Raw genomic sequence first — 19,027 nt, 5'->3', positions numbered from 1 at the left:
TCAGCCTCCCTAGTAGCTGAGACTACAGGCACACGCCAACAAGCCCAGCTAATTCACATTTTTGTGGATTAGGAAATTTTAGATTGTGTTAAATAAGAAGACAGTCATGGCCAAATAGTACTTTGCACACATCTGGATTTTAGATTTATGGTGTTTAATTCATCCTGGGCCTTTGGACAGACATCAATTTCCTGATGACTTCCCGCCAGCTTCTAAAACTGCCTAGTTTGCCCCATCTTAGCATGCAGCACTTCCCTTAACTGTGCTACTCCTTTGACAGCCGTTAACCTTTCCCTTCCCAGGGTTTACCCCTCTTTCAACCTGTACGTAAAGCTCAGGCTCCTGCTCCAGTTCCTATTGCTTATCTTCCTCGACTCCCAAAATTGTCAAGAGCTGGACAGATTCAACAATATCCTTCTTCTTGCCAAATCCAATATCCTCTTCATTAGCTATTTCTTTAATCTCCTCCTTTACTTTTTACTTTCTACTGGTATGAGTATCATATTTCTCTTTTTTCAGTTTAATCATTTATTCTACTCTCATCATTTATTCAACACTTACAGATGACCCCCAGTTATGTGTGATTCTGTAAGACTCCCTCATTTAAGACCCCCTCCCTGCCACTCTTTCTCTAAACTTACTTCGGGACCACAGTCCCTGGTGAAAAGCTCATTGGGGCCAGAAGTACTGAAAAAGTAGGAATATTCAGATTTTGGAAATGTACTATATGCAAATATCATAATATATCAATATTCCTGCAGCAAAAATGTATAACTGTTTACTCTAAGTGGGACAATTAAAGGCAATAAATTACCTCATATCAGTGCAGGTCAGATTTTGCTGGCAAATAAATTTTGATGTTAATTTACGAAAAAAAAAAGTAAGAGAAAAAGCTTTGAAATTCTCCTCTTTCTGATTTGTTCTGATGATATTCTAAATATATTTCTCTGTACTGCTCTCTCTGTTAGTCTTAAAACTTTCTACCTGGTTTTCAAGTTACTACTTCAAAGTCAACATTTTCTTAAAAGAATAAATGGATTTGTCCTTGCAAGCAGGTTCCCTTTATGAAGAATTTCTTTTCTCTTTCTTTCTTTTTCTTTTCTTTTCTTTGAGACAGAGTCTTACTCTGTTGCCCAGGCTGGAGTGCAGTGGCCTGATCAGGGCTCACTGCAGCCTCAACTTTCTGGGCTCAAGCAATCCTCCTGCCTCAGCCTCCTGTGTAGCTGGGAACATAGGCACATACCACCACATCAGGCTAATTTTTTTATTTTTTGGACAGACAAGATCTCTCCAAAATCAGCATGTTGCTCATGCTGGTCTCGAACTCCTGAGTTCAAGCAATTCTCCTGCCTCAGCCTCCCAAAGTGCTGGGATTATAGACATAAGCCACCGTGTCCAGCCAAGAATTTCATCTGTTACCAGGAACACCATTTTTCTAGCTTCCTAAACTACTAAAATCTTTTTGTTCTATCTGCTTTTGCTCCTACATGTAATTTATCATGAAATCTCTTGACTTCATCCCACTCAACAGCCTCTGTCTTAATACAAGCCCATACTGCTTTAGCGGCCTCTCAGTCGGTTTCTGAGATTTCAGTTCCCATCTGCTTTCAAAGCTTTTTATTTCTCTATACCCAACTCCTCCATCATGTCAGAAATACTAATGCCTTGTCTCTGAAATATTTCATTTATCACAAATATGTCTTTGCTCAAAATCTTACAGCAATTTCTTTGTCTGAATTTAAAGATTGGGCTCTACCCTACACTTATTCCTAAAAAAATTCTACTTCCTAAGGTTCCTTTCTGTACCATTCTCTGTAGCCAAACACATTCTACTTAACTTGTTCTCTTATGTCTTCAACTGGTAACTTGATTCTGATACCTTTCCTAATTGTAAGACAGAAAGAACAACACAGTATTAAATGCAACTAAATACACTATCTTTTTCTTTATTCATAAATAAAATTAGTTTATTTTTCATTTCTAAAGGCTTGGTTTAGATTAAGTTGTTGGTAATGTATGTAACAAAGTTAGTTAATATACTTTCAACAATTCTCTTTTCATTCCCTTCCATTTTTGCTGAAAGAAGAAACTCCCAAGGCACCTCATTAACAGGCACGAAGTGAATAAATAAATAGCACATGTACCAAACATAAGGAACAAAGGATAAGCCACTAGCAGAATGTTAGCATTAAAATTGCAGAAGCACTAGGGACTTTCAGTGAGCTTTGAATGAATGTTGAGCACATGGGTACTTGAATCCCTTTCCTTATTTATATACTTTGACCTTCTGGTGCTCCTTTCTGTTTCTCCTGTAATCCACCTACTAATTCCTTCATTACTATTTATGCTGTGAAAACATGGAAGGCTGCACTTAGTACTTTGGGTGATAGCCATTGAATATTTACTCGTAACCTTGAAAATATTTGCTATTTCAAATATCCTTTTTTAAAAAACATGAAGATAGAGAAGACAACTCATTTGCAAGATCAGCTAGCAATGTAGGAAGGTCAGAATACTAACTTGTTCAAATACCCGTGCCCCCAGTAATTTCAACTTGAATATCATTCCATTCAGTGACTTTACAAATGACTGGAAGGAAGGGATGAATCTAGATATTTAAGGTTGCTAATGCACAGATAGATAAGAATAAAATTCAAAACAATTCATTAAATTTGAGTGATTCTACAAACTAAAGAAAATCCAGTAGGGATGGGCAACTTGCTCAGATTTAAAGAGTAATTACAAGATATAAAAGACAAGCTGGCTAAGTAAAAATAGAGCAAAAAAAGACCTGTATTTGAGAGGGCAGGGTATAAATAACAAGTTAATGATAGCAATGTGATACAGTTTCTTTTAAAAAGCAACATAATAATGAGATGAATTAACAAAACTGTTACATAAAATCATAGATACTAGAGGTGGAAAAACATTATACGTAGTCTAGTCCAGTTGTTTTTAAGATTTTTTGGCCGGGCGCGGTGGCTCACGCTTGTAATCCCAGCACTTTGGGAGGCCGAGGCGGGCGGATCACGAGGTCAGGAGATCGAGACCACGGTGAAACCCCGTCTCTACTAAAAAATACAAAAAATTAGCCGGGCGCGGTGGCGGGCGCCTGTAGTCCCAGCTACTCGGAGGCTGAGGCAGGAGAATGGCGTGAACCCGGGAGGCGGAGCTTGCAGTGAGCCGAGATTGCGCCACTGCACTCCAGCCCGGGCGACAGAGCGAGACTCTGTCTCAAAAAAAAAAAAAAAAAAAAAAAAAGATTTTTTTTCAGCAGTACAACATTTTACTCCAAAGAAATCTACACAGATTCAGCTATCTGTCAAAACAGATAGAGATGAGCTTCTCTGAGTGAAGAAGACATGGCATGGAGCTTGCAAGCCTGAGTTCCTCTCCCATCAGCTTCCTCCTTCCTCCTGTTGCAGCCCTGAGGTACCTCAAAGGAAGGCCTAGGGCTCCACACAGCACTATCTAATCCAATTCCCATTCCCTCTTTTACAGATACAAAAGCTGATGCCCAGAAAGGATGAATGACTTAACCTAAGACATCACAGGCCGTCTGGAGAAGAGCTGAAATCGCAGCTCTGGTCTTTTGGCCATATTCAGTGCTTCATACTTTAGTTTTACAGTCTTCTATATGCCAGGCACTGTAATAGGCATGAATAAGATGTTAGTTCCCCACCCTGGAGAGGCAAATGGTCTCATGGAGAAGAGATGTAATTTCTGAATAATAATATGGATAAATTATTTGAGATATTACAAAATTCCATGAGAACATGGGAGATGTTAGACAATGCCAGCTGGGAATTAGGGGAACTTCGCAAATAAGATAATATTTAATCAGAGTTTTAAAGATGAATAAATATTGATCAGGTATATTTTTTGCATTCACAGATACTTACAGGATTACTATTGCCAGTTTGGATAAGTGCCATTTTAAAATAAAGTAGAAAAGCAAAGAAGATGTTTTAAGCGTATTTTTTATTTTTATGATGTATATTGCCATTTTGTAAAATATCTGAACAAATTCAATATTTTGAATTAACATATATATTTTGGTGAAACATCACTTAATTCTCTAAACTCTTTGAAGTTAATTCTTGGAAGAAGTATTTTGATATTCTTTTTAGTTATTTGAGGCAAAAGTTATGAGCGAAAGCTAAGGGCAAAATCCTCTGCACTGGTTTTAATGGTACTGTCATCACTAGGGAAATGCTTTAAATTAGAAGTTATAGCCTCAATGCTCAGAACAGTCTCTAATTCTCTCATTTTCTAAGTTGGAAATCTTCATTTTAAGATTCTAATGAAACAAAATCAAATAGGAAAAAGTTTCTCATTATTTAGGGATCTTATTCCATGAATAGCATGTTGACTTTCCGATTTTTTTTTTTTTTTTTTTGAGACAAAGTCTCACTCTGTCACCCAGGCTGAAATGCCGCGGCATGATCTTGGCTCACTGCAACCTCTGCCTCCCGGGTTCAAGCAATTCTCCTGCCTCAGCCTCCCGAGTAGCTGGGATTACAGGTGTGCCCCAACATGCCTGGCTAATTTTTTGTATTTTTAGTAAAGATGGGTTTCACCATGTTGGTCAGGCTGGTCTTGAACTCCTGACCTTGTGATCTACCCGCCTTGGCCTCCCGAAGTGCTGGGATTACAGGTGTGTGAGCCACTGCGCCTGGCCAACTTTTAGATTTCTAAGATCTTTGTTTGAGGTCAAGAAGGGCATTCGATTCGACAGGTCCAGTGTTTACTGAGAAGACCCAGGCTGCCTTGCAGCTGTTCATGCTGGTTGTGTTTGTCACATTGAGAGTTGTCCCATAACCACAAGTTGTCACAAAGGCTCTAAGCATTTAAGTTACAGTTGTCCATTTGTCCTCCACTCACACATTTTGGTTTTTCCCTATGTTTTTCTGGGGGTTTTCTTTCATGTGACTGGTTGAAAATTATTTAAAATATCTACTGGTAACTGATAATTAACCAATAATTAGCCATGGACATGAATCTACGCACAGTGACTTTTTGGCCTCTCTGTAGCTGGTATTTGACTAAAGCTTCTAAAAGAGTTCATTAGGCACAATGGCAGAGTGACATCAAAGGTCCACTAACAGAAAATGACAGTAAAATCAGTAGTCATGGGAATAAACAGAATAATTAAAACACTAAATCCCTTTCCTGCAGTCTGAAATGCAAAAAACAACTAAAGGCTTTATCTGACTGATATGCTCGACAAACTGCCAACATCAAATGTTGTATTCCATCTCCAACTGTCACTTCAGCATTCAGATGTTTTTCAAAAGTGTGCTTCATACACACACATATCTATACACATACAAACACATATATTTAAAATCAATTACCTATTTCATTAAATTATGGGTAATATGATAATCAGCACCCTGAGAGGGAAAATAAAGAATAGATCATAAAGGGCATGCTTTTTCCTAGAACACATTACAAAACTAGGGTGACAAACATTCTACAAATTCCATCCAATAGCTTCAAAGGCATGATGTGCAAAACAAAGCAAATGTATACTATTACAAGTAGAGAAGAGAAGGAAAAACAAGCATCACAGGTGAGTTCAGGCTGGTGGTGATGGCCACCTCCCACCTTACAAAGTAGGACAGAAGGTTTTTTTGTTTTTTTTTTTTTCCTGCCTCAGGTTTATTTGTACAAATAGCACAGGACAGAAGATTTAATACTAAAACAGCACACTGGCTTGTTTTGTTTTTTAGAGACAGGTTCTTTCTCTGTCACCCAGGCTGGAGTGTACTGGTGCCATCCTAGATGACTGCAACCTTGAACTCTCCGGCTCAAGAGATCCTCCCACCTGAGCCTCTCAAATAGCTAGGACTACAGGTATGGCCCACCTTGCCTAGCTAATTTTTAAAATTTTATGTAGAGATAGGGTCTTGCTTATTGCCCAGGCTGGTCTCAAACTCCTGGCCTCAAGCAATCCTCCCGCTTTGGTTTCCCAAACTGCTGGGATTACAGGTGTGAGCCACTGAGCCTCTCCACATTAGCTTTTACAAACAGGAATTGGGGATAATGAGTAAAGTCTGGGTTAAGACCTTGATTCACCACTCAATCTTAAGACAACATCACCTGTCAAGAACAGTATACACAAAGCAATTATGAGCTGTTGATGCAGAATCTTAAACTAATTATTCCACTTCTCAAAGCATCTTTGTGATTTATTACCATCTGATTCAAATAAGAACTTGGTATGCTGCAAATGAGCCCAGCCCAAACGAAAGTGGCTTTTGAGAGAATATAAAGTAGCTTGGTTCTTTCTCCAGCATTAGAGGTTCTGAAAAACTTGGTGTAAGACAGGGCTAAGTCTCAGAGAACGTAACCCAGAGGAAATACTTTTACTTACTTTGCTAGTTAAACTCTAACCAATTGCAAAAACGCTGTTTAAAACTCAGAAAAGGCCGGGTGCAGTGGCTCACACCTGTAACCCCAGCACTTTGGGAGGCCGAGGAGGGCGGATCACGAGGTCAGGAGATCAAGACCACGGTGAAACCATGTCTCTACTAAAAATACAAAAAATTAGCTGGACGTGGTGGCGGACGCCTGTAGTCCCAGCTACTCGAGAGGCTGAGGCGGGAGAATTGGCGTGAACCCGGGAGGCAGAGCTTGCAGTGAGCTGAGATGGCTCACTGATGACAGGAGACAGGAGTCTCGCCTGGGCGACAGAGCGAGACTCCGTCTCCAAAACAAAAACAAAAACAAAAAACTTTATAAAAAAAAAATGAATAGCTAAATGAGTATCTTAATAAATAGTTGCCAGGATATTTTCAAATACATGAGACTGAAATATTTAGTTAGCCTTGTATAATAGTAATATATGCTGATTCACAATCATATACCTCATACTCAAACATCACTAGAGAAATATTGGACAAATCAATGACTCAGAAGGATTTCCTCAGCAAGTACTTACCTCAAGATCCCGGTCACTGTACCTGTTTCTGGGATTTTCATATCTATTCCAGGAGTCAGGACGCCTATGCCGAGAGTCAGTGTTCCTGCTGCGATTGTTAGCACACCCATTGCACCTGCCACAGCCACACCCACAGCAGGTTGAACCCCCCATGGAGGCTCTGGATTGGATCAGCCTTCTGATTTTTCCCAAGAGAGAGCAGGAAGTTTTGTAGGAGAGCTGGAGTGTCCGGAGCTACATATGCAGCCCAATATGGTGCCAATAGTCCCAAATGAGTCACTACAGCCAGTGGCCTTTTTTCTTGGCAATAGAAGGGATTTCCCTCAGTGAGGGATTTCTGACCAAAACAAATACCCTATCACGATTAGGAAAGACCCTATAACAACTCAAAAGAAGATAAACCCCCAAGTTTTCATCTCTGCAGTCAAAATGATGGTACAATCCTCTCTCGATGGCCTCAGAAACACAAATGAGCATCTCTGGCCAGTGACTCCTCTTTATTATGGGGATGATGTCACCAGAGCTTTAATTTTCTCCTGTACTACATTTGCTGGAAGGAACTCAGCTTGAAATGTAAGGATGTCAGAGAACAATAACAGTAATTACCACTTATATAAAGCTTTGTATTTGCCCCATGGTTTAGAATCATTAGCGATCCTTATGTCAAGATGGGCAGCTGGTCAGGGTGATCACCACTCAAGTATTCCCGGAGGAAAGGCACCTGTCTTGATCTAGAGCTGGAAATAGGATCCCAAAGGATTTAATTTAAATGCTTTCAGTTCCTGATGCTTTAAATCAAAGGCAATTGTAAATATTTTTCATGTTAAGAGCAAGAAATGTACTTTAACAAAGGGATCGAAGGTTGGGCACGGTGGCTCACCCCTGTAATCCCAGCACTTTGGGAGGCTGAGGTGGGCAGATCACAAGGTTAGGAGTTCAAGACCAGCCTAGACCAGGTGAAACCCTGTCTCTACTGAAAATACAAAAATTAGCTGGGCATGGTGGCAGGTGCCTGTAATCCCAGCTACTCAGGAGGCTGAGGCAAGAGAATCACTTGAACGTGTGAGGTAGAGGTTGCAGTGAGCCAAGACCTAGCCACTGCACTCCAGCCTGGGCAACAGAGTGAGACTGTCTCAAGAAAAAAACAAAACAAGACAACAAAACAAAACAACAAAACAAAGGAATTGAAAGTTGCAGGAGCAGAACTGGAGTGAGTGAGAGGGAAGAGCATTTCAGTTACTCTTCTGAGACCTTCATTTAGTTTCATTGCATATGAGTGACCACAAAACATGATTTCAAAAGCCCCACTCCTGCTCCCCATCTCTGGATATCCCCTCTAGAGTAAGGGCAGGGCAGTATTCTGGGTTTTTCATTACAATTTTTCCCCCTCACAATCCCCCACACCCATAAACACACAACAAATTTAAACCCTGACTGGATAACAGAACACTAAGGTGTTTTCAAAAAAAATTACAAAGAAGATAAAAATGTCCCATATAAAAATATAATTTTGATCAGCTCTGAATACCAATGATTATCACTTTAGCACAATATCTTCAGCAAGGTAAACAATGCAATACAAAAATGAGCAAAGAATATGAAAGGATAATTCAATGAAGAAATAATACAAGTGGCCAACAAGAGTACAAAAGAGCCCAGACTCATTCTTAGTTGAAGAACTGCAAATTTAAATAATGAGGTACCAACAGGTTGGCAAAATGAAAAAATTATTATATATAACATTCATAAAATGGTGGGAAAATAGACATATTTACTGTTGGAAGTGTAAGTTGATAAACTTTTTCAATGGACAATTTGACAGTATCTATAACATTTTAAAATATGCAAGCTTTTGATTCAGCAATTCCACTTCTAGGGAATTTATCCCGCAAAAATAACTGACCAAAAAAAGCATAGAGATGGTGTTGTTTATAAAAGAAAAAAAATGTAGAAGCAACTCAAATGTTCACAAATAAAGATTGGTAAACTATGTGATAGTACATCCATCATATATACATATGGAACACTGCTCAGCAATTCTAAAGAGGCATATTTATAGAGACTGACATGGAAAGATGATCACAAAGATTTCTTAGTAAAAAAAAAAAAAACAAAAACCCACAAATGGACAAACTCTGTTTAGTCCATTTAGACTTTTTTCTCTCCTCACCCTGAGAGGCATACCAAAATAGTTACCTCTCAGGGTGAGGAGAGAATTTAAGTCTTTATTTTATGAGTTTAGTATTCTTGGAATTTTTTTTTGCAGCAAGCTAATATAATACTTAGAAGAGAAATAACATATTACCATGCTCTTCTTAAAAAACACCCTACAACAGATAAAGCCTTCTAATTTGAGTTAATACAGGAAATGGACTGGCTGCTGTATATTTATATGTTTATTTATACATATGTAAATAAAGAGCACCCATAGTCAGTGCCTCAAAGAAGACAACACATTACTTGTGGTGGAAAGCAAAACACATCACTGCCTGAGCTTTCCTGTTACATCCTGGTGACCATAATACCTTCAAATGGAAACATCACAAATATAGATAACCTGGATTTTTCCAAAGCTGGCTATCCATAGGCAACTAATCTTTTTCATACAATATAAGATATTTAGCTTTTATGAGATATAGTGTGCCATGAGATAGAGTGTCCCAGTCTGTAATGCCATACTTAGGATACCAAAGCAACGTCCTCCAGACTGGAGAATGCCCAACTTGTGAACCTGTGTGTGCACGGAAAAGCAGCTCTTGCTGCCCTCAGTAATATCAGGTTTTTCTGGGGACAAAGAACTGCTTCCTATGCCACTGTGCTCTGTGTTCACCTGCATCTTGGCACCTCCACGTCACATTTGCGGGAGGAGAAGGGTGGTATCATGCTCTGGAAACTACCTCATTCTCTTTCTGCTGCACGCAGTAGGCTTATGTGTTTGTATTTGGTGAGATTTCCTGCTCTACCTTGAAAAGCCTAAACAAAAGTAAAATTCATACTAGAACTGAAATGCTGCGCATTTGTTGCAGCAGTATTTTCTACTTTTTAAAAAACTGTGAATATATGCATTTCATTCATGAAAAAAATTTGTAAATAATATTCCAGTCATAGAAATGCAGTCCGATCCTTAGGGCTTCCTAGTCTGACAAGGAAGGAGACTTGTAAATCAGTACAATAAGTACTGAGTTCAAGGTACATTCAAGGTAAGTGGCAACACAGGGGAAAAATAAACAACTTTCCTGGGGCAGAGATCACAAAAAAGGAGCTGTTTGAGCAGGATCTTAAAGGATGAGTAGAAGACTGCAGCTGCATAAAAAATGGAAAGACTTTGTAGGCATGGGAAAGAGTCTGTGCAAAAACAGTAGAATGGCCCAGTAAGGTAACTTGGAAACAACAGTAGCCTTCTGACAATGCAATCAGGACTGTTTGCATAGTTTACAGCACATCAGAAAATCATTAAAAATTAGACATGGATACCTAAACCATTTCAATTTAACTTTAGTCACAATATAAATTAAACCACTCCTCCATCTTCAGAAAATTTCTGCATAGGCAATACTGTCACATAGCTCAAAAATAAAAGTATTAAAAAGTACACAGTAAAAGGCTCGTGTTTCCTACATTTATTTCCCCCACCCTTATCACCTTACCACATGTAATTATTATTAGTTTTTAATGTATACTTCCATAGATTATTAATGCATCTACATATATATGTATATACACACTATTCCCCCGTTTTGCACAAAATATAACATGCTATATACATTGCTCTCTATTTTCCATTTTTTCCCCTAAGTGTATTTGACCTTTTAGATCAGCACTGATAGAGCACAGAGGGACTCCTATCACGCAGACACTATGGAAAGGCGGAGAGATTTAAGCTAGGTACTAGATCTACCCATGTGGATAGAACAGGTTCCAGAGTGGGGTGGGGTGAAATGATGGCAATATCTGACTGCTGATGAAAGCAGAGATTTGGGACAAGGTAGGTCCAAGGGCTCAGCAATCTCTAATCACACCAGATGGCACAAGTCATTTAAAATGACATCCCAATAGAAGTGCTGGGGTGTCCAGATGGATGACACTAATAAGTCCTTTAAGTAAGTCACTATGGAGAAGTTCTAACCTTAGGTAGTGCTATGGTTTAAATATTTGTCCCCTACAAAACTCATGTGGAAATTTAAACCCCAATGTGGCAATATTGAGAGGTGGGGCCTTTAAAAGGTGATTGGGTCATGAGGACTCTGCCCTTACGAATGGACTAATTCATTGATGGATTAATGAACTAATGAGTTAATGGGTTAATAAATTATCATGGGAGGGTAACCGGTGGCATTAAAAGAAAAGGCAGAGAGACCTGAGCTAGCACATTAGCATGTTCAGTCATCTCTCCAAGTAATACTCTATACTGCCCTGGGACTCTGTAGAGAGTCCCTACCAGCAAGAAGGCTCTCACCAGATGTGGCCCCTCGACCTTGATGTAGCCTCCAGAATTGTAAGAAATGAATTCCTTTTTCTTATAAATTACCCCATTTTAGATATTCTTTAATAAGCAATAGAAAATAGACTAAAACAGTTAGTAATCATCCTAATGGCAGGGTTGTGGGTTGGACTTCAAGATCTGAGGAGGTCTTACTTCTTGTAGGATGATTTGAGAACTGTGCTTGGTGAGATTAGCAGCCTAGGTGACTTGAGACACAATGTGGGTGCCCAGTGATAATGCTGATGTATTGCGTCCTAGGCCAGCCCAACAGTGGAGGAGTCACAACATATGGCCCAAGGGATGGAGCAGGTTTGGGGTGAGGTCAATGAGTCTAAGGCTCCTTAAATACTTTATATTTTGGTTTCGGTTTAGTCTAAGAAACGAGGTGAGATTGGGGATTGGGCATTGAGAGAAACACCAGTGGACCTTTGTGGAACAGGTATAAAGAGAAAGAAGAGGAAATAACAGGAGTTAGAAGAGAAATGAAACAGAGGGATCGATCACCTCTCAAAGTAACCACCTACTTGGGAAACATGGAAAACGAAAGGATTAGAAAATGTTTTTTCCTCTCTGCTACCTCAACCAATGTTTGTTGAACTGAATTGCTCTGCTTATTGACTAAATTAGAATAACCAGGCTAGAAACTGGCAAACATACTACCTCTACAATGATAAGATTAACTGGGCAATGAAAAATGCTGTTAAGGCCAGTTGCGGTGGCTCACACCTGTAATCCCAGCACTTTGGGAGGCTGAGGCAGGCAGATTATTTGAGGTTAGGAGTTCAAGACCAGCTTGGCCAATATGGTGAAACCCCATCACTACTAAAAATACAAAAAAAACTAGCTGGGCATGGTGGCACATGCCTGTTATCCCAGCTAGTAGGGAGGCTGAGGCAGAAGAATTGTTTGAACCTGGGAGGCAGAGGTTGCAATAAGCCAAGATCACACCACTGTACTCCAGCCTGGGCGACAGAGTGAGACTCCGTCTCAAAAAAACAAAAACAAAAACAAGCTGTCAAAAACAATTGTGGTTAGAACCATCTCTGAGATAGTTGAGAATAAAGCAGATACTTCTCTGTTTTGGATGATTTGGGAGCATCACAATCTCAAGAGTGAGATTAAAGATTCACAGATGTTTCCTGAATGATGGGGCAGACAAGCATCACCAAGAACTAAGATTCAGACAAGTGACTTATAAAGGAGCAGCAATGATTTGGCAATAGTCTATGGATTACAGTTACTTTTGTTTTGAGGGGGAAGGAGAGGCTTATTTTTCTTCCTAAAAAGTACACACACAAACTTCTACACATGCACATGCATGCACTAGTAGGAAATGGGAAACAGCAGCTTTATTCAGGCCACCAAGAAGGAAAAGATCCAAATGGTTAAAGCAAAAAAAGGTTTTTTGCTTGAATTAATAAAATAATTACTGTTTATTCCATTTTACTTGTTTGAATGTGAGGCCAGAATAATTGAAAATATGACAATTTAATTTATAATCACTATAGTCACATATAATTTCTAGATGAAAATAAGTGATTAGAATTCAAGGAGGGTTAAAATATTTTTATACTAGAAATCACTGAAATTCTCATTAAGGCAAGTGCTTTGAGGATATTATATTTTAATTAATAATACATTACTCAATATTCTTGTTCCATTTTTTTTTTAAAGAAACACTGTAATTCATAAAGGGTATCTCTTCATGTCCTGGAAATACCTCCACATAGTGGAATCAAGACATTTTCACTTCCAAAATGAGTTAAGCAGTAAATATAACATAATAAATATAAGTAGATATATGAAAATAAATACAAAAAACACATAATAATCTACAATGTTAATTCACTCTTATATGCAAAGAGTTATCCAATTCATGTTTGTCACATAATACATGATATGTTTTTATTTAATGATACCACTTTCTTATGCTTTTCTCTCATGAAAAAAATGGTCTGTTAGAAATATAAATATTTTAAATAAACATACCTTCTTCGCTAAAGCCAGCTAAATATTTAATGCAATTGTTTAAAGGAAAACTTGTTTTGTATAAATAAATATACAACCCCTGATGATTTTTCTCACTTAAGATTTAAATTCTAGCAATATTTTAATTTGTAGTTACACTTTTTCCTGTAGTTGTTTTGTATGTAAATTTGAGAGGCAATATTGTATTTGTAGCTATAAATCCATATTTGTTTATACAAGCAGGTATAGTAAATGTCTTTTTCTTGAGGCTAGTCAAGTGAAGCAGTGGGAGTGGAGAAGGAACAAAGAAATCTGCAACTGGTTGTGATCAATTAGTTACAAACACCAATGCACTCGGACCAGCGTGTTTTCTAATTTAATTGAAAGATTCAATATAATATTGTCTACTTTAAGAAATGTTGTTACAACGTGTTAAAAATAATAAACAAATACAATAGCATAGAACATATGGAACAGTTATAAAAATGAGTAAATTCTGATTGTTTTGGAAAATGTAAATTGCTTAGCTATAATACAAATTAAAAATGTGAGTGTTAGTTTGAATAAATAGATATAATTTATTCTGCCTGAGAAAGAAGGTCATTGGTGGTCCTTGATATAATTCCCTCAGCAAATCTGCTGAATCTTGCAGGAAATGCTCGGGCTCACTGGGGAGAGTGGATTAACAGAAGGGTAATTTGGAATGTATGGGAGGTGCCCCTGGCACCCTAGAACTCACTGCCAATATAAACTACCCAGAATCTAAATGGAGTCAACATTTGTTTCCCAGTCATATTGGCCGGGGAGGTGGTAGTGGGGTGTGTGTGTGGGTGGGTAGGTGGGGTCTTGCGCTTCTGAGCTAACGGTTCAGTAAATCTCTCAGCCATGATCTCAAGAGACAGAGTTGAAAACACATCAGTGGGGAAGAGAAAGGCTGTTGTACTGCCTCTTGCCTCCTCCCAGCCCTGGTATGATACACAGAGTGAGAAAGATTAAGACAGCCAGGGCCCAAGAGAGCAAGGGTGAAAAGAGAGAGGGGAGAAGGGGTGATGGAGACGGGGAGAGAGGGAGACAACAGGCAGATGGTAAGTGGATCCCAGAGCCAATTATTCTGTTGTAGAGATTTTGAGCCTCTCTGAGGTGGAGGGTGTGGTACAGTGAGTAGAGAGTAGAGACAGCGCCTGGCTGACCCCATTCCAGTGACACTTAGAGACAGTGTCGCCTGAACCACACTCTGCCTCTCCTTGCTCTCTCAAGTTCCTGCCCTTCTTCTCCCTGCTCTGGCTCCATCCCTACACTGGGATCCCAGTTAATCTGTGGCTTCAAGCCTCTGCCTCTCCCAGGTATACCAACTGGCCTCCTTCCTTCCTTGACCTTTTTGGCTTGGCCTTGGGGCTGCTCCTGTGGGCAGCCCAATGCCCAGAGCTTTTTGCAACAGAGGAGGCCACAGCAGACCCTTCCTTGCCACTTACCTCAAGGAACTTATTTTTTGCCTCAGTTCTGAACACTGCCACGAATTGTTTCCTGGACTTCAGCAAACATTATAGGATATGTAATTGCATTATGCTCAAATAATTATTTTTGTTTTATATTATAAAAGGCATACTTACTGAAGGACAAATATAGGAAACAACTTGAAACTCTGGCTAGGGCCAATGACTGGGTTTATCAGGGTTGTTTTTTTTTTCCCCCAGTTATAAATTATTTCTTATAAAGAGAAAAGAATAAAATGTGAAACCAATTTGAAAGTAAGTATAAAATATAGTAAGCCAGTTTACTTAATTTTTTAAATTTAAATTTGGTTTTGAGATTCAATATCTTATAAAATGTTTTATATTTCTGGTACCCTTATTGATATTATGCTATTTTGAGTTACAAAGCATTCTGTATTGAATTTCACTACCTACTTTTGTCATGTTCTAATGAAATATAAAATATAAGCTAATCATCTCTTCATGTCCTTTTTACTGCTTTTCATCACTAAGTAAGCCTTAACATTTTTTAATTGTGGTAAAATACACATAATGAAATCTACCATCTTAACCATTTTTAACTATACAGAACTATGCAGATCAATATATTAACTACACTTAACAATAGTTTAAGTACATTCACATTGTTGTGCAGCCAATCTCCAGAACTCTTTCTATCTCATGCTAAGTAATTTTTTAAACTGTTAATATATGGTGTTACTAAAGCAAATGTCTTTTGGGATGGAGGAGAGCATTTCTTTCATGACAAATATATTTCACTATTAACCCTCATTGATCTTATAATAAGTTATAACAAAAAATGTATTATACAACCTTCAGGCCTGGCAGCTAAACTAGCTCTCACTCACCCTGTGACTAAAGACATTCTACTTTCCCATCCTGCAGACAAGTAAGTGCATGAGTAATATCTTTCCACAAGTGAAGGAATGTAGTTAACACAAGTACATTTCTCTATCTCCCACCTTGGAGAAAACTTTTCTTTTAAGGCAATATAATTAAGTCAGAACTTTCTGTACAAGCATCTAGATATTAAGAAGTAACTATTGATAAAACAACTGAAAATGCCTTACAGTAGAAAAAAGCATAAGTGCTTTTTACAGGAAAGAACAATTAATTCCAAATATTGACATCATATTAATCTGTATGCCTTCGAGTTAAAGCCCAGTTTGTATAAAAGAAAAAAGGGTGGGCAAAGGCACCTACGAGGAGGAAGACACCTGAAGGCAGCAAAAAGCAAAGAGTCAAGTTCATTTATTAAGCTCATTCTTTTTTTTTTTTTTTTTTTGAGACAGTTTCACTCTGTCACTCAGGCTGGAGTGCAGTGGCATGATCTCAGCTCACCACAACCTCCATGGGTTTAAGTGATTCTCCCGCCTCAGCCTCCTGAATACATGGGATTACAGGTGCCTGTCACCACACCCGGCTAAATTTTGTACTTTTTTTTTTTTTTTAGTAGAGTCTGGGTTTCATCATGTTGGTCAGGCTTGTCTCAAACTCCTGACCTCAAGTGATCCACCTACCTCTGCCTCCCAAAGTGCTGGGATTACAGGCGTGAGCCACCAGGCCTGGCCAAGCTCATTCTTTATTATCATGGTGCTTTGATATATAATATTATGTATGATATATAATAATTATATAAAAACAGATTATATAATAAATTATATTGTTATATTGTTAAATATAATAATTATATAGAAAATTACAGAATACGTATTATATAACATATTACATATGATATATATAATGTATGATATATAATATATACCATTACTTTTAAGTATGTGTTTCTTAGCCAGGCTATCTTACAGTGCTTTAACTCTTTAAAGGGTTTATTCTTGGGAGTCAAACATTAGAAATGAAACATTACCTTTTTAAATATTCCAGACTCTAGAAGTAAGGAACCAAGTGCCTCACTGGTGGTGTGGAAGAACTGGGATTCCCCACAGTGCAGTGGAAATTCCTGGGAGTCTCGAACCACATGTTTTCCATCTACTACATCCAAAGCTCTGCAAAGAATGGAAACACAGTCATGTCAATACGCTATGAACAATGCCAAAATCTCAAGAAACCCAAAGGCATGTTTCTCCATGTATTAATATATTTCCAGTCAGCCCAAATAATGAATCATTCTTCAAAACCTACACAGCGTTGTAGATAATTTGGTACTCTCATAGCACATTTATAAATAAACCTGGATGACTTCACCCTGTGCCTAACTGAATTCTTTTAAATCCGATGCAGAAAACAAATTAGAGGTAGACAGAGGTAGACAGAAACTAGATAGACAGACAGATTTTGGCATGAAAGTAATCCAACTTCATTTTCCAATTTCTTGGTTGTTCTATGTCATGGCTTTTAAGAAATAACAAAAAGAAATTTGTAAGTTTCCTGAACACTGGAAATAAAGTGGGAACTGAATCCCAGTTACCGAAACAATCTAGACTATGCCAGGAAATGGGAACTGTTCCTAGGATTATAATATTTATCAGATTCAAAAGGAATGGAAACTAATAAAGGCAGAAAGAATGTTTTACAGACTCTGATGGTTGCCTACCCCAAAGCCATTTCCTTTATCCAACCCTTCACTGTCCTCCCACCTCCCTCATACATACTGCCTTTGCTAATCATCCTAAATTTGTTCAGCGATTCATCCTCCACATGCCTCAGAGAAAGCTGCTTCCAGCCCCAGTAGTCAGTCAGGATTGCTCTAATCCTGGTGTCCAGTTCCCCTCACCAGTAATTGATTTAGGCAAATGGCCATACCTAACTGTCTTGCTGATATTACCACATTGATTGATGTCTCTCTGACCCTCTAAAATATTCATACTTTGCCCTACTTCTCTGGCCCAGTCCTGACCAGTGAGATGTGAGAGGCGTCTGCTGAAGGAATGGGGGAAAAGGTCTTCCACAAGAAGAAAAAGTTTCCCTTTCCTGCAGGCCAGTGTATGCCTGCATGTGATGAATATGATAGAACATCTTGGGACCATGTGCAGGATTAGCCTAAGGAGACTAGATTGAGGAAAAAGCAGAGTGGAAATACCTATCTCTTGATTTCTTGAAATGAGAAGCAGAATTACCTATCTCTGGAGTTCTTGTTGTGTTAGATAATAAATGTCCTATTCTTCAAGACATTTTGACTTGGGCGTTCTTTGTTGTCTGCAGTTGAGCATCATACCTGATCCAAGGTTTGGTAGATTTTGTAAGCACAGGAATAAAGATGCCAGAGCAGAATGAGAGCTTTGAATGAAGAATGCCAGTAAAGTAGAAAGAGAACTAAAAATGCAAGACCTCAGCATTTCACAAAAGAAATGGAAGCTTTTGTGGGATTTCTACAATGTTGCAAGGAAATAAAGAGGAATAGAGCAAAGTGTTAACACTTTGCGTACTTTTTTTTTTTTTTTTTGAGACAGAGTCTTGCTCTGTCGCCAGGCTAGAGTGCAGTGGCATGATCTCAGCTCACCGCAACCTGCACCTCCCGGGTTCAAGTGATGCTCCTGCCTCAGCAGCTGGGATTACAGGCATGTGCCACCACACCCAGCTAATTTTTTTGTATTTTTAGTGGAGACAGGGTTTCACCATGTTAGCCAGGCTAATCTCGAACTCCTGACCTAAAGTGAGCCACCTGCCTCAGCCTCCCAAAGTGCCGGGATTACAGGCGTGAGCCACTGTCCTTGGCCCCTGTACATATTTTTTTAAAAAGCTATTATTGTTTGCATTATATAAAATGTAAAGGTACATTATCAGCAATATATTTCTTCTTTTTCCTTTAGTTTCATACTATGAAAGTAATACTTGCGTATAGTAAAGACAATATATTATGCCATATATAAACACATATAAAAATACATTTCTACCTGTGAGGCTAATATCTTCTTAGGAATTTAAATACAGCATTTTTGAAGGGAAAGAGAAACACGTATAGCTCAGGAGAATTTAAGTAACAACCGAAAAATACCTTAAAGTTGAAATGCTGTCATCGTCTTACCATGAATGTGTCTTACATCAAGGCCTACTTTTATTAATTGTTCCAGTGACCCTAAGTTAGTGTTCACCTTGTCCTTCTGCTCACAAATATGCCAAAGAAGTAGCAAACACGAGAAGACTCCTAGGACTTGAAAGCTTATTCCAACTGCTGCG

General features: G+C 38.5%; 1 protein-coding gene and 1 long non-coding RNA gene across 2 annotated transcripts in view; one reads left to right on the top strand and one right to left on the bottom strand.

The window, feature by feature from the left end:
* LOC129471603 (uncharacterized) overlaps positions 1 to 17,094 on the top strand; it is a 55,298-nt gene extending 38,204 nt beyond the window's left edge. The window contains exon 3 of the long non-coding RNA XR_008653661.2: positions 16,775 to 17,094. This is a non-coding gene — a long non-coding RNA (uncharacterized lncRNA). The remainder of the gene's footprint in view (positions 1 to 16,774) is intronic.
* Positions 1 to 19,027, bottom strand: part of CRYBG1 (crystallin beta-gamma domain containing 1) — a 212,056-nt gene that overhangs the window by 104,170 nt on the left and 88,859 nt on the right. Inside the window, exon 2 of the mRNA XM_055260353.2 lies at positions 16,758 to 16,896. Coding sequence (XP_055116328.2) covers positions 16,758 to 16,896 — 139 coding nt within the window. The remainder of the gene's footprint in view (positions 1 to 16,757; positions 16,897 to 19,027) is intronic.

The sequence above is a fragment of the Symphalangus syndactylus genome, chromosome 2 (assembly GCF_028878055.3).
Source record: "Symphalangus syndactylus isolate Jambi chromosome 2, NHGRI_mSymSyn1-v2.1_pri, whole genome shotgun sequence".
In the NCBI taxonomy this organism is placed as follows: Eukaryota; Metazoa; Chordata; class Mammalia; order Primates; family Hylobatidae; genus Symphalangus; species Symphalangus syndactylus.
Note: the sequence above shows the minus strand (reverse complement) of the source record. Positions and strands in the feature narration are given on the sequence as shown.